The sequence below is a fragment of the Ceratocystis lukuohia genome, assembly GCF_044167205.1.
Source record: "Ceratocystis lukuohia strain C4212 chromosome Unknown Supercontig9_pilon, whole genome shotgun sequence".
NCBI classification, from domain to species: Eukaryota; Fungi; Ascomycota; class Sordariomycetes; order Microascales; family Ceratocystidaceae; genus Ceratocystis; species Ceratocystis lukuohia.
In genome coordinates, this window is record NW_027263528.1 from 926,230 (window position 1) to 940,839 (window position 14,610).

General features: G+C 48.0%; 5 protein-coding genes across 5 annotated transcripts; all 5 read right to left on the minus strand.

The window, feature by feature from the left end:
* Positions 1-345: 345 nt before the first annotated feature.
* HOO65_090210 (uncharacterized protein) lies at positions 346-2,920 on the minus strand (the record flags this gene model as incomplete). The annotated part of the gene is made up of 2 exons (XM_071004454.1): positions 346-2,785; positions 2,859-2,920. The coding sequence occupies 2 exons, from the start codon at positions 2,918-2,920 to the stop codon at positions 346-348; spliced, it is 2,502 nt and encodes an 833-aa protein (XP_070856096.1).
* A 1,229-nt stretch (positions 2,921-4,149) lies between these two features.
* On the minus strand, positions 4,150-5,803 carry HOO65_090211 (Vegetative incompatibility protein HET-E-1; the record flags this gene model as incomplete). Its single annotated transcript, XM_071004504.1, has 2 exons — positions 4,150-4,381; positions 5,091-5,803. 2 exons carry the CDS (start codon positions 5,801-5,803, stop codon positions 4,150-4,152), a joined length of 945 nt encoding a protein of 314 aa, XP_070856097.1.
* A 238-nt stretch (positions 5,804-6,041) lies between these two features.
* Positions 6,042-6,428, minus strand: HOO65_090212 (uncharacterized protein; the record flags this gene model as incomplete). The annotated part of the gene is made up of 1 exon (XM_071001640.1): positions 6,042-6,428. The coding sequence occupies one exon, from the start codon at positions 6,426-6,428 to the stop codon at positions 6,042-6,044; it is 387 nt and encodes a 128-aa protein (XP_070856098.1).
* Positions 6,429-8,023: 1,595 nt separating this feature from the next.
* HOO65_090213 (uncharacterized protein) lies at positions 8,024-9,746 on the minus strand (the record flags this gene model as incomplete). Its single annotated transcript, XM_071004501.1, has 3 exons — positions 8,024-8,824; positions 8,886-9,359; positions 9,408-9,746. 3 exons carry the CDS (start codon positions 9,744-9,746, stop codon positions 8,024-8,026), a joined length of 1,614 nt encoding a protein of 537 aa, XP_070856099.1.
* A 2,792-nt stretch (positions 9,747-12,538) lies between these two features.
* On the minus strand, positions 12,539-13,636 carry HOO65_090214 (Lipase 2; the record flags this gene model as incomplete). The annotated part of the gene is made up of 1 exon (XM_071001641.1): positions 12,539-13,636. One exon carries the CDS (start codon positions 13,634-13,636, stop codon positions 12,539-12,541), a length of 1,098 nt encoding a protein of 365 aa, XP_070856100.1.
* Positions 13,637-14,610: the final 974 nt, after the last annotated feature.

The window sequence follows — 14,610 nt, forward strand, 5'->3', positions numbered from 1 at the left end:
TAGATCAATGGCAAACTCAAATGAGGTCACAATTTACAAATAACTTTTATTTTGGCCAGATTTTGTGTAAATGAAATAGCTGAGTTTTGGTGGTAGAATTCCTTTTTTTGCTTGATGAAAGGGTAGGCTTTTTTTCTCTTGGTACTAAACGTTACACAAACCGATATGATGCGATTATACCAGCCCTTGCTTTAGCCTTATTACTTAGCTAATACTTTGCGTGTTCATGTTATTCTTCGTAGTAAATTTAATCTAGTTACACATTCTTGGACTATATACATGCCTAGCAGAACACCTTCTAGAGGGGGAGGGCTTCTGGATATCTCATTTCAGAGGAAATGAACACTAAATTTCCAACCGCATTCTTTTCTTGGATCTGCCATCATCCCAAGAATTTAGAATATGCTCCTGCTTCAAAACTGCACTCCTAGCAGGACCTACAAATGTAGTCTTTGGAGCGGGATCGAAGATCTGGGACCGATGAAAATCAATCAACATAGTTTGTCTAGACATTGCATCATATGTCACATTCTCTTCACGGATATCGCCATGCACAACCCCAAGCGCTAGCAGCTGTGCTTCAATATTATCGACAACATCACCCATCTCCCTAACCGACTCGCCTGCGTAAGACATTAATAGCATTTGGCGGATGGGAAGGAACTCGACATTTAGTGTCTGCTGCATTGAGACATGGCCAAGACACACTGGAACGAAGACGCCCTGAATAGGCCTCAGTCGGCTGTACACTTGTAGTTCATGGTGAATGAACGGCAAGCCCAGGTCCATCATCCCCTTGCCAACAAATGTATAGCCATAAGGATGGGCAGTCAGCTTAACAAGCGTGCCAAAGAGGCCAGACTTGTGGCGCTGAACTTCGCAATCAGAGTCGAGGTTAGTATCGAGCTGCGTCTGGATAACATCCACCAGCTGGGCAAGTGTAAGTGGGTGTTTGCCATCTGAGGAGGCAGAATATTGCCGGTGAAGGTGGCTATTTGGGCATGATGCGTCGAGAAAACTGCCATTGACTACACCCAACAAGCACTTTTGAGAGCAGTACTCAGGCTGGGGAGGACGATGCGGCCCAGGGTTCATGTAAGTGTGTTTGTTTGCCATTTGCCGTTTGGAAGGATCTTGGCGAGATTGGCTTGACGAACCTCCACTAGGCGGGGGTAGTAGTGGATATTTGTTTCTCAAAGAGGGATTACCACCCCCCTTACCACCGCCATTTCCATCCCCTTTGCCAGGTCCAGGAGATGGGTCTGATGGCGGATTTTTGGTATCCGGGTATCTGGGGAGGTCTTTTTGCACACTTGCAATTTCCTGGGCCGAAAGATTTGGCTGATTGAGGGCCAGCTGTATCATAGTCATGATAATCGCACAGGGTGTGTTCTTGATGCCATCTTCAAGTGCAGCTGCAATGTCATCATCTTGCGCCAGCGGTGCCGTGACAGGGCGAAGTGGTATGCCTTTAACATCTTTCTGGTGGACGCATAGATGGAAGTAAAGCTCCGATGGCTCTTCATAGTCAATGTGAAGCAGAACAGTGCATTCCCCTGTTGAAATGTAGCCATAGGAGAGGCCAAGGGCGACCATGTAATTGTATGTCTGTACCAGGGCCTTGGCAACTATTGCCAAGCCTTTTTGGGATTTCGGCATCTTCTTTGTTCCACTAACGCTTTCAGGACCCATCGACCCAAGAAAGATAGAGCCATCTGACTTGGCGATTTGCTCAAGCGCATTCTCAAGTAAAGTTGGCGTGTGTATATGAGCAGGCTTGTGCTCAATAACAAGGAGACACCTATCTTTGAGAGTCTTTTCCATAATTGCAACGCAAGTGCCATCTGGTTTTATGCTCCGATTTGGCGATTGCGCTTTGCTGGGGCGTGGCTCACTGGCGTCAGGAGGCAATATAGCAGGCCGCTTTAGGTTTGGCCTTAGGCTAACTGTGGCATTTGGAGCACCGCGACCACGTGAAGCAGATGCAGATATTATCGTCACGGGTTCTGGAATATCGACCACATCGCTCGAACTATTATAGTCATCATCATCTCTTGAGACCTCAACAGTAGCTTCTTGGCGATGACATTCTTCAATCTGATCAATGAGACGCTTGATGTGGCGCATATTAGTGCGAAATTCGATTTTTTCGATTCCCTTTGGCTCAATTTTCAGCCAATTTTTGGCAATATTAGCGGTAGGCTGCTCAATGACTGCTGAACAGAATTTTGAAGAATCTCCTTCACTACCATGTGTCCACTCAGCTACTATTTTCTGATCTTCACGGAGTGCTGAAATGCATGGCAGCAACAGATTATTTCCAAAGGCGTTGGTAAGATTGGCGAATTTTTGCTCATGAAGGACAGGGAAATCACGCCAATGCAACAACTTCCTGGGGCAGTTTCGCCTAGATACAGATGTTGTGCTGGGGACTGTAGCGTTTTCGTCTTTGGGTGGAAGAACAGTGATGGTTTGGAAACAGTGGGCGTAGAGATTATATAAGTATGCATGGAGGGAGGTGCTAACATTAAGGGCCTTTTCAGCATCAGCGCGAGCCTTTTCAGCAGCAATAAGCTCGTCTTTTTCGGCAATGAGCTTGTCTTTTTCGGCAGATTGAGCCTTTTCAGCATCAGCGCGAGCCTTTTCAGCAGCAATGAGCTTGTCTTTGTCGGCAGATTGAGCCTTTTCTTCTTCGGCGCGGAGTCTTTCGGCAGCAATGAGCTCGTCTTTTTCGGCAATGAGCTTGTCTTTTTCGGCAGATTGAGCCTTTTCAGCGTCTTTTTCCCTATTGACAGTGACATGTGGATGTTAGATTACATTACATCCAATCTATTCATACAGCACCACATATCACATACCTTTGTATGGCTGCAAAAGCAGCCTTTACCGCCTCTATATCCGAGAAATTTAGGTTGTCCATTTTGAAGTGTCAGTTATTTGTGTATAAAGCAGTAGAAGAGTTGGAGTGTTGATGGATACGAAATGTCCAGTCAGTCATGTGAAGTGAAGTGAAGTGAAAGTTGGTATGGCCAAGGCATAGGTCGTGTTTATCATGCCTTTGGAAATGGCTAGTGGACATCTATTATGTGGGTCACAATTTCCTAGGTAACTTCTCAACCCAGCCTTGCAATTTTTTCACCTTTCTTTCCTCTCTGGGAAATCCATAAAAGAAAAACCATGTGAACTTGTTGTGAACCGAGGTTTTTAATCAATTTTATTATGTTGTAAGAGTCTAGGTTTTGTTTTCCTGACTGCGTAGGCTCACAAAGTGGTTCACGTTGTGGGCTTACCCAGTATTCTACTGAATGGCTGTAGATTCTCCACAACATGTATTGTAAGTCAGTGCAACAACCAAGTGAATCCACCAAAAATCTCGACCCTCAGGGCAGAATGTAGTATAAAGACACAACACAGCATTTAATCAATTGAAACTAATCACTGCTGACGCCTCTAGTATTTCAACATCACTCTCATATTTTTTTTAAGTTATGACCAGCCTTATCACAAATTTCACGCTGCATTAGCCTCATTGGCCCCTGGCCCTCCCTGGCCCTCCCTGACCACCACTCATAGATAATTCCACCATCGCCTGTACAGCAACCTGTTTCTGACCAATGTCACTCCTTCCTGTAGTGATGCGTAGTCTCAGCCACACTGTGGCACTGCCACGTGACCGACACACATCACATCACATCTTTATATATAGTTCTAGGATTCTCTGTAGATAGATTAAAGTGAATATATCATCTATGCAAAATCGTCACAACACTTCCTTCATCTGTAATCATCTCCCCTCTCATCTATAGCTGAGTTTCCATTGCTTCATAGTGCTGGCTAAGAGTCCATTTACCTGTTGGAGGATCTGGACCTTGGACTTCAACAGGGTGTTCTGATACGCTATTGCCCTCGTTCCTTTTGAAAGTGACTTGAGTGCCTGAATACTTGATGCTAGGAAGCTGCTCTGACGCCTTCTAGTCCGCCTTGCAAGATAGTCAGATTGAAAATTAGCTTCTAGCAATGTCTTTGGCGTCTTAGAAACCTAAGGGTTGGGGGGACCAGCCTCCTCCTCGATCAGTATCGCACATCACATGGCTAGGCTTGCAGTCACCTTCTGTGTCACGTTGAACAAAGGGAAATGGGGAAATAATTTCAATTAGAATTAGTTGGTGTAACGTGGAATAGGAAACCAGGCGCAAGGGAGTTGACGAAGACGTTCGATGGGGATCCTTCCTCCATCCTCCTACCAGGCGAACCTGCCTCAGAGAAGCCGATTGTGACGACAATTACACTTGCAATGACACCTATCATAAAGCTAGTCTCATCAAAGTTGTCAATGTCAGCTGGGCTGATACCATATTTTGCGATGGTGTTCTCCACAAGCCTGAGCAAACTGTAAATAATAGCCGGATTCTCACACTTGGCTCTCACGTAGTCATATTTACGAATAAAGCATGCCTTGAGGTCTAGCTGCCGTTTGACGAAGCTGGAAGCCTAGCTCCTACTGACAGGTGACGCGTCGTGGTCAGAGACCTAGCTCAGGGTGATTTTGAAGGGCCTGAAGAGCGAGAATAATATTAGCCTCGTTTTTTCGATTGTGCTATGTTTTTTGGCGCATAGATAGTTGATTAGATGGAGAGAGGAGAGATTGGGAAGTTTTTAGTGTATTCACTTATCATGCACGTTCGCCGTCTTGTGTCTTTGTGAGAACATGCATAAGCAGACGTGCAGGCAAGAACGCACGACTGTAAACCCAAGTATAAATATCCCATAGTCGAAGTAATGCATACATACTGAATTTCCAAACTGATGTAAGCTTCCGATCTAGCAATATACTTTATCGATGGTTGAGTTGAATCATAGACTTCTCATGCCAGCCAGTGGATCTAAATCCTATGACTATGATACGGTTAGGGGGGCAAACAAGCGCAAGCCTTGTACCTGCCACTGCCGATGACTGTAGAGGGCGATAATCCAGCGGTAGCCAAACTAGCTTTCGTCCATCCTTCGTAATCCATGAATTATCATCGCTGAAACCATAGCTATATGGGTTGGAGTGAATCAGGGAAGATTGGTGAATTGATGGCACTGACACTGCTACTGAAGTTCCTGCGTCTAGAAATCCAGAATCCGAAGGGGCGTAATAGGTAGTATCGCTGGTGGGAAGGGTCCGCAGACATGTACCGGAAATGACATCCCAGATCTTGGCGGTTCTGTCGGCAGACCTTGATGCCAGTTGCCAGCCATCATTGGAGAACATCACTGATGTCACCCAATAATCGTGGCCCTCAAGGGTCTGTAGACATGCGCCAGATGTGGCGTCCCAGATCCTGATTGTGCCGTCCCAAGACCCTAATGCCAAGCGCTGTCCATCCTTCGAGAAGGCCATCGATGCCACAGAGTGACGATGGCCCCCAGAGGTTTTTAGACAAGCGCCAGAGGTGGCATTCCAGATCTTGACTGTCTCATCTGCAGACCCTGATGCTAGCCGCTGGCTATCAGGCGAGAAAACCACTGATGTAACGCAGCCATAATGGCCCTCGAGAATTTGAAGGCACGCGCCAGAATTGGCATCCCAGATCTTGGCTGTTTTGTCCCAAGACGCTGATGCCAGCCGCTGCCCATCATTTGAGAATGCCACCGATGTCACCCAACGATCGTGGCCTTCAAGGGTTAGCAGACATTCGCCGGAATCGGGATCCCAGATCTTGACTGTTTTGTCATCCAAGCTCGACGCCAGTCGCTGTCCATCATGTGAGAACACCACTGATCTGACCCAGCCATCATGGCCCTCAAAGGTCTGCATGCAAGCGCCAGATTCGGGATCCCAGATCTTGACCGTTTTATCGCCTGACCCCGATGCCAATTGCTGTCCATCATGTGAGAACACCACTGACGTCACATAGTCACAGTGCCAGCATTCTGCTGTTATCCTCCTATAACGCAAACCGTTGAAAATTAATCACATAAACGAATAATTATAGCTAATGAGGGGCCTATGACTAGTGAGTAGTTGTTGAGTGTTTGCCGTCGTTACCATTCTCCTAGTCTTGCCCCTCGTCTTCATCCTCATTCTCGTCCTCCCCCTCTTCTTCCTCCTCGTTCTCGTCCTCCCCCTCTTCTTCCTCCTCGTCCTCATCCTCGTCCTCATCCTCGTCCTCATCCTCGTACTCTTCTTCTTCCTCAGACTGTTGCTTCTCCTCCTTCTTGCCATAGTTTCGCTCCCAATCTTCATCATCTTGAGCATAAAAACACCAGTCATCAGAGACTCTCACGTTATAGCCATAGATGTTCATGCACCAGCAGACGCTAGCGTCCCAGTAGCACTTATTGTAACATGCAGCTGGCTCCGTACCCTCCATTGGATATGGTGCTCCCATGACAGCCTTGCTGGCAAGTGCGAGCAGTGCAGTAGTAATCCAGGGTTGCATGGTTGTTGTGTGTGGATAAGGGTGCCACCGAGACTAAAGCGCAGTCCTCTTAAAGGCGAAAATGTAGTTTGGACAACCAAAGTTAAACGCGTGAAAAGGACGTGAAATAAGGATTGAGAGAAATGGTGAAAGGTATGGTTTATGGAGAATGTGTGTTTGATGGTAGAACAAGCCGTACATGTAACATGAGGTAGGGTAGAAGGAGGGTGCTATATATATATGAATGCATACATGCGTGAAGACCTTCGACACAACTGTGAACTAATCATTTCTCATGTAGAAACGAATCTATAATATTCTTAACAAAAAAGTCGTTGCTATATCTTAGTAAACGAAACTCAAATGAAGCGCTCGCGTATTATAGTACTAGTCACTATCCATCATGGTAGCCATGCTCACCATAGTGTCAAGTCAAACAGACATAGCAGTAAGCCTCCATTTATATTCCTTCCGTCTAAACTTGTTTATTTCTGTATTGTTATATTGTTTGCAGCTTCATTTCTCATCGTTAGATCAAACTGCTATCTAAAATACTTTTCAGTACCATCTATGGTATGAAAGCGGCAATTTCGACGACAAACCATCCGATGCGGGTACGTGAGAAAGCTGATTATAGATTGGTTCGTGATGTAAAGAATAGGGGGGGGGATTGAGACTGAACTGTTTACCTACTGGATCTTAATAGGTCGGAGCATTTTGGGCGCTCGACGGGATGGATTATCCAAAAAGAGATCTTCCTACATTGACAGATATCCAGACCCCATCTCCCTTCTTGTTTAATCACCACGATTTAAGCCCCCGCGAGTTGTTCAATGCTAATGTAGATGGCAGCAGTGTTGATATTTATCAAGGTGCAATGTGGAACATTTCTAGAACTCCCGTGTGAACCACGTAGTTTCGCCTGTCAACTACAGGGTGAATGGGTGTCATTACCGGCCCTTGCAATCATACTGCCGATCCGGCACATAACTCCGTTATTAGACGAGGAAGACAGAGGAAGAGCCTTCTTTCTACTTCAGCCATCTCATTTCCATACTGTGGAACCTCTCCTAACCCTCCTCTTATCGCCATGCAAATGCCGTGGTATTTGACAGGGAGTCGGTAACCTTTGGGCTTAAGCCCATCTACCTCTTAGACTGTTCTCATTCTACCAATGAACTCAGTCTTCACCATGAATGCCTGGGGATATACGGGAAAATACTGGTATATCTTTTGGAAAGTAAGAAGGGATAAAAGAGGCACCCTATTCCAAGGCTATTAACGGGTTTCGTTGTCGCTCTTATAACACATTCCACTTAGTAGTATTCGCCTCGAAGTTACAAGGAACTATCTCATTTCTCCTCTAGCTAAGTGCCACCATACCATGTTCTTCTCTAGTATTATTTTCTTTTTACATAACTCATTACAATGCCACTTTTTACAGCCGACGCACCCGACCTTATTCGGTGGGTAAAGCGAATAGCTTTAGGTAAGACTACGTCTATTTTGACTGTGGAAATCCGGAAATTTAGCTAAAAGGCCACGAACACCAGTCTTACGGCCAAGACTAATACGCCCATTGTCGAAACAATCTACTGAATTCAGATTTCATCACTTTAGAAGTCACTCGTGTCATCCAGGGCGCTACGGTCGTTGTTCCGTTCCTCTTCCACGCACCCATACAAACTTCCGTGCTCCATGTCGACAGCGTCTATGGCATACACGTGTGCCTGGCCAGAGGGCTTCTTGGTGCGCCACTCTGCCATGTGCTTGTCTCTTTCGGCCTTCGTGTGTCTGCTCATGAAGTGGCCTTTCTTGTGGCAGATAAAACACTTGCGAGGTGCTTGCTGCCCATAGAGCTTGGGCTTGCTGAACCTCCTGCCCACCAGGAGTTGCTCCACGTGAGCATCGACATCCTCCGCGCTCATTGGCCTGTTCATGAAAGCCGAACCACGCTGCACCAGCTGCTGCCCCCTTCTCTCCACAGTCGCCGCCTGCAGCTCAGCCCTGAGGGCGTCGCACACATGAATTGCTACGTCCAATGCGGTCATGTTGGAGTAGCCGTAGCGACTCGACTCCCTGGCCGTGGCGTGATGCTGCCGCAGGTTGACCAGGAGTCTATCGCGCAGGACGTCATGTCCTTGGTAGGCGGGGGAGAGAGACAGCTGTCCCCTATCCAGCCACTCGTAGAACGCATAGACGATCTCATGCAACGGCCTGCCGTCACCCTTATCGCGGATGAACTCATCCAGAGAGTACTGCAGCCAGCGGTTGTCACGCGCCAGCTTCATCCCTGCATTCTCAAACCTATGCTCCATCTGGATCATCCCCGACTTCCAGTCTGTCGCATCTGTCGTGATGACCAGCTCCCGACAGCGGTCGCGCGCGGGGCCCGCAGCCATCATGCAGGTAGTGCTCTTCTAAGCCAAGCTGTCTGCACTTGTGAGAAAATACCCGGAAGCTATGCCAGAGGCTCACCGAGTCCATCGCGCCAGAGAATTGGTCCTCCTTGGGCCAGGTCTTTTCCAGCAGACCGAGGATCTTCCGCTGCTCAATCTCGTAGGCATTGCTGTGCAACGACGGGGTACGGTACTCTAAATGGGCGAAGTCCCTGCCCTCGGTCTTCTCCTGCAACACACCCAAGCTGAGCTTCTGCTCCAGCATTGCCTCGACGCCTTCCATCGCGCGATTGGTCGCGCCTCCTTCAACCTTGTCCGCCATCGTGGTGCTCTCCTGCCGGTACTCCTCACGCACGTCCTGCGTCCCCTTTGTCATATTGCCTTGCTTGGGCTGTTCAACACGGACCACCCGTTCTTGGGTAGGACGAGCGCCCTGTGTCTCGGCCCCCAGAATCCACTGCCTCACATTCCACAGGTCCCGAGGGACCTTCTTCTTGGTGAGACGCTCCTGCAGTGCGCTGCTCCCTGTGTACACCATTGGGATATCATCGTACTGCTTCATCATTTAGTCGGTCCACTCATCGACAGGACGCGTAGCCACTTCGATCGAGTTCATCATCGAACCAGTGATCCGGTGATGAGGGACGTAAAGGCCATGGAGGATAAGATTGGAGCGGAGAATGTTGTACCTGTCGTCCAGGTCTCTCCAGTCCTCGAACGTCCAGTCTTCAAACTCATCGGCCACCAAGTCGCGGGCCTGTCCATCCCTCATCTGGTGATTGACCAGTATGTCGATGACGTTTTGGACCTTCTTGACGCGCTCCTCCTTCGTGAGCGATGGGCCCATCTGCGTCGTGGCCTGTCTACCAGACATCTCGGACAGTTGGTTAAGGATGGCTGTGCGTGTTTCAGGGCTTCCTTGGCTGCTCTCGTCGCTCATAATCCGGGGGATCTTGTCGGGGCTGGGGGTGGGGTTCGTTGCGGAGTCGTTGCGGGGTCGTTACGGGGTCGTTGCGGGGTCGTTGTTGAAAATTTTTGCTTTTGTTAGATAAAAGGCTGTTGTATTAAGAAAAGTTGTTCTTTTTGGTCTCCTCTCAAGTCCTCTGCAGTTGAGAGATTCCAGCCCCTTTTATACTTGTACCCCAGGGTGGGTGCCTAGATCCGGCACCACATTTACGCCACAGTCTCTACTCTTCTGTGACTTGCTGGAACTTTCCAGTTCTTCCTGGTGAGCTCTACTTTCAACAGCTTTGAAGGTTGTCTTTTTCGGAATTCCGTAACCTTGCTGTTCAGAACTCTACCGAGAACTGATCAGTGTCGGAACAATCTACTGAGTTCAGATTTTTATCACTTTAGAAGTCACTCGTGATCCTGCACAACCGCACGTGGAACCGTGCTGGTATACAGATTGATCGTTATGGTGAAGGTTGTCTCTTGAGTTCTTCCATCATGGACAACTAAGCTGAAGTATTCAGGCTCGGGTTTACCCAGGGTTAACCCGACCAAGGGCAGATTCCTCACAATACCCATCCTCCATGTAGTTTATCCAACATTCATCCAACACCCATGGGGATTTGCTTTCCGGTAGTTTTCATCTTGTTGCAAAACATGGCGCTGTTGTAACTTGCCTAGTCTCCCGGGCCCTGACACGCTCTACTTGGCTGTATTGTCTTTTAACCTCTTTCCGAACTCAAGGGATAAGCACCCTCCCCACTGTAGACGGTCAGGGTTACGACAACAATAGCATCGACATGCGCTCGCCCTCGCTTGTTCTTACTGTAGCATCTAATGGAAATGTGCATTTAAAACATGTAATCGTCTGAATCTTTATAGGTGGCTGATGTGTTTACACACCTAGAAATGTCTCTGATGCCGTTAGTGGGTAGAACATATCTATCCAAGCCTTGGCGCCCAGTAAGCCTGATTGGCTTTTACAAGGACGTCGCCAGGGCCCTTAGCACTTACAGTGCTTCTCTCGAATTTGGCGCCAGCACCGTATATGCAAGGAAGGCACATTATTGGTTGAAGAGTGCGCCATGGTAAGAGCAGACGAGTAGAAAAAGTCGAGTCTCTTGACTCGATCTTAAAGGCTCCGATCATTGGAGTCTTGTCCTGTTGTAGAAGGAGTCTGAGGGATTACTAACTAGTCTTCAAATGCTTGAGGAGCTATCCCTGACAGGACAGCCGAGACAAAACCACCATCTCCCGGTTCAGCCACTGATTTATTATGAAGCTCCTAATTGTTTAATTATCTCATTTTAGTTAGTACAAGACACCTATGAAGTAAATATCGATTTCTATCTAGCCTGCGCGCCCGATACTCATAGCTACGAGTTTTTCGCTCTTCTCAGGTTTTTCATGTTTTCCTTTGAATCACCATCCTCCCTTCTCTAAATAGCCCACCTGAGAGCTACGTCCCCATATCCACGCCCGGTGGCACACTTGTTTCCACTTCGACGGCTGCAATATCCAGCAAAGCAACAGCCCAGGCAATTCAAGGCTGTATTTGTCGGTTTTCTTATTTGCGGTCTCAAAAACACCCTTCCGCCCCTTGTTGAAACAAGCTTGCCTGATAACTGTCACGAGTCGTAGCCAACCAAACTTGGGCTAGCACGACGTTCCTTAGACTAACATCGCCGTATGCCAGCCTGAGCTAAAGCTGTGCAAGTGATCGACCACTTTCCGGGCTCCCATCCCGGCTTTATCCTTGTCGGGATGCTCTTGAACAAATGCAGACGAAACTTGACGAAATCCAAGTTGTAATCGGAACATCTCGAGCACAAATCTGGCGATGCCCCATTCCACGCAGCAGCCGTAGTAGTGGGTGATACCAGAATAGAGGCCCCTTTTGAGACCTTTTTCGATCCTTGTTCTCTTAGCCGGCAGCTTCGGTCCCAATTTGCCCGCTATCCATTGAGGGCAAGCAGTTTTGTCCCATAAAGGCCTACTCGATTTCCAGCGAAACTTGGTTTCCAAAACTTCGGAATATACACTAGAAACCTCCAGCAGCTGGTGCTATCTGACTTCCGTGCGACCTAAGCGTCAGCTTATTCGGATGCCCCCATCTATTGCGGGTAAATACTGCCTAGAATAACGCCACCATGCCGCCCCATTAACCCAGGTAGCCCATTCAAGCGAGAACAAGCTACGGATTACCAACTAGAGTCATGTGACAAACATCGTGTAATGTAGCACAAAGACCAGCTAATCTATCCGCTTTTTTCATCTGGTAAATCCCGATCACAAACATCTGCAGTCTTGACTCCCACAGATGGGAATTGACCCAAAAAGGCAAGCCTAGCTACCCTCAATCCTTCTTGCACAACCCTAACCAAACAGGCTTCAAACCCTACCGCGGGAAACCTCCAACTTAGTGCATGGATCTTGTCTCGCTTGACAAGACGTGACAAATGGTGTTGACATATGATGCCGAGAAACCATCGATGACACCTCACATTGACATATGCATCAGTTGTCAGTTAAGCCTACGCTCTCTGCGAGATGAGCCAGGTCTTGATAGAGCTATAGTAAAAGCGTAAAATCCTAAAAAAAAAAACAACCATAAAACTGAAAAAAAATTAAGCCTCCGCCCTGGAATTACTTCCAGTAAAACCCGCTGCCCTTCTAAACGAAAAGAAAAAAACCTTATAATAACAATGAAAGCCCTCCCATCAGTCCTAGTGCAATCCCAATCCTAGCTCCTCCATCCCCCTCCCTTCTCTAACCTCTACCTTATACAGCCTGCTTCAAAATCCACTGCAGTCCATCAACCATTGCTGCATCTGCCATCATTGCTCGAGGCAATTGTGGTGCTAGCAACCAAAAAGTATGCGGATAGTTCCGTACCACATCCAGTGCCAACAGCCTCTGTTGCTGTCGTAGCAGCGCTGCATAGCACAGCCCATCCGCATACAGCACATCGTTAGTTGTCAGCTGCACCCACGTGGGGGGCATGTGTGCTAGGACATGTGGCGGCGCCTCAATCGGCATGCTCTCGAGTCCGTCACGGGGTACTAGCCGCTTCATGTCGCCGGCTATGCTAGTGTAAAAGGCCGGCTGTGCTGTCGTGTGCATATGCCGTACGCTCTCGGGCACGTAATCGCGGCCGCTCCACACATCGCTTGTCACGGGACATCGCAACATGGTGCCGCAAAAGGGCACACGCTGGTTAGTGTCAAGGCTAGTCTGCACCACGTGCTGCGACACTAGCGATGCTAGTTCGCCGCCCGACGAGCTGCCGACTATGACGACTCGCGGTTTGGGCCCGGCCCATCGCAGTATCTGGTTGCACGCGTCGATAGCATCCGATAGACATACGCTGCCGGCATAGTCTGGCAGCAGTCGATAGCCCACCGAATACACGTGATAGTTTCCCACCAACAACTTGCGGCAAGAAAGCTCCTCGCTATCTGCTTCGCCGATCCATAGGCCACCGCCATGATAGTACACAATAACAACGTCTGGTCGTAGGCCAATGTCTCTTTTTCTCGAGTAGCGTAAAATAGGCACCTTGGCCCCGTCCAGTGACGAGCTTGTCGCCATTCGCCTTACTTGGATGCCCTGGGCCAGCTCTGGAAATAGGCCGTCAGGAGCCAGCAGCCTTTTGTGTAAAGATCGGCATTCCTGTGCATATATCTGCTGCTTGATCTTGGCCTTTGCTGAAACATGGGACTTTTTCTCCTTGACTGTTGTCTTGTCTGAGGCCGATAGTTCTGCCGACTTGGCAGCTTCGTGGTCTAGCCATGACTTGTCGATAGGCGGGCATTGCATAAGCACCAGTTCGTCGAGTTCTGCAAGTGAGGGGTTGATAATCATAGAGGGAGGCGCCATTGAGGAAGCCATAAACGACACAGCATAACGCATAACAAACAAAGCTATAGTAGCTAATGATAACGGGCCCTTTAAACCACGAAAAAAGGGCAATAGCACGGACAACAGGAGCTAAGGAGCAAGTCGTAGGCTAAATGCACAGTTGAGGGTCGTCAAATGCAGACGACCCTGATCTGCATAACACACTGATGTAAGTGAAAGTTGTAAGTTGTGTTGTTTCAAGAACTGAGGGCAGGCATCCGAATCCGAGTAGGTTTTGGTAGATTTGGCTAGTCCAGTCCAAGCTTCTGGATTGAGAGAAAAAATATAATGAAGGAAAGGAAAAAGGCCAGATGGAGCTGCAGCACGAAAGAATACTTTTTTTCAAGCTAATATGCTGGCTGCTAAGGAGAGCGGAAGGATAGCAGCAAATAGAAGAGGGTTCGTTCTGAGGCAGGACAGGGTTCTAGCCTCGAGGGGAAGAATGGAAGAGGGGGAATATGAAGAGAAAATAATACGAAGAGAAGAAAGGAAATGAAGAAACGGGAGAGACGAAGAGAAAGGGTATTGATGTACTCATGTAATTGATGATGTGAATGGGAAATCAAGAATAAAAGCCCGATAGAACTAAGGATGGTTCAAGCCTGGAACAAGAGAAAAAGAAACAAAAGAAAAGAAAAAGAAAAAGGACCAACTAGGTCGCAGGCTCGCCAGAGGAACGGCAGGCTTCCTGTCCTAATGTATTAGAAGGAGAGAAGTAGCTTGTGAGTGCAAATAGTAACAACAATGCTAATGCTTTAGATCACAACAATGCGCACAAATCACATCACAGATCACGTATGCCTGTGAATCCAGCCGTCCACTAGGCTCCAGGGTTTCCCTCGAGTGATAGCTAGTATTCCAGCCCATCCCACTGTTCTCTTCTGGCGTCTTGGACTCGGCTTGGTTCGACCCGTCCGTCTGGTCTGGCCATGACCCAAAGAATCTCGACTGTC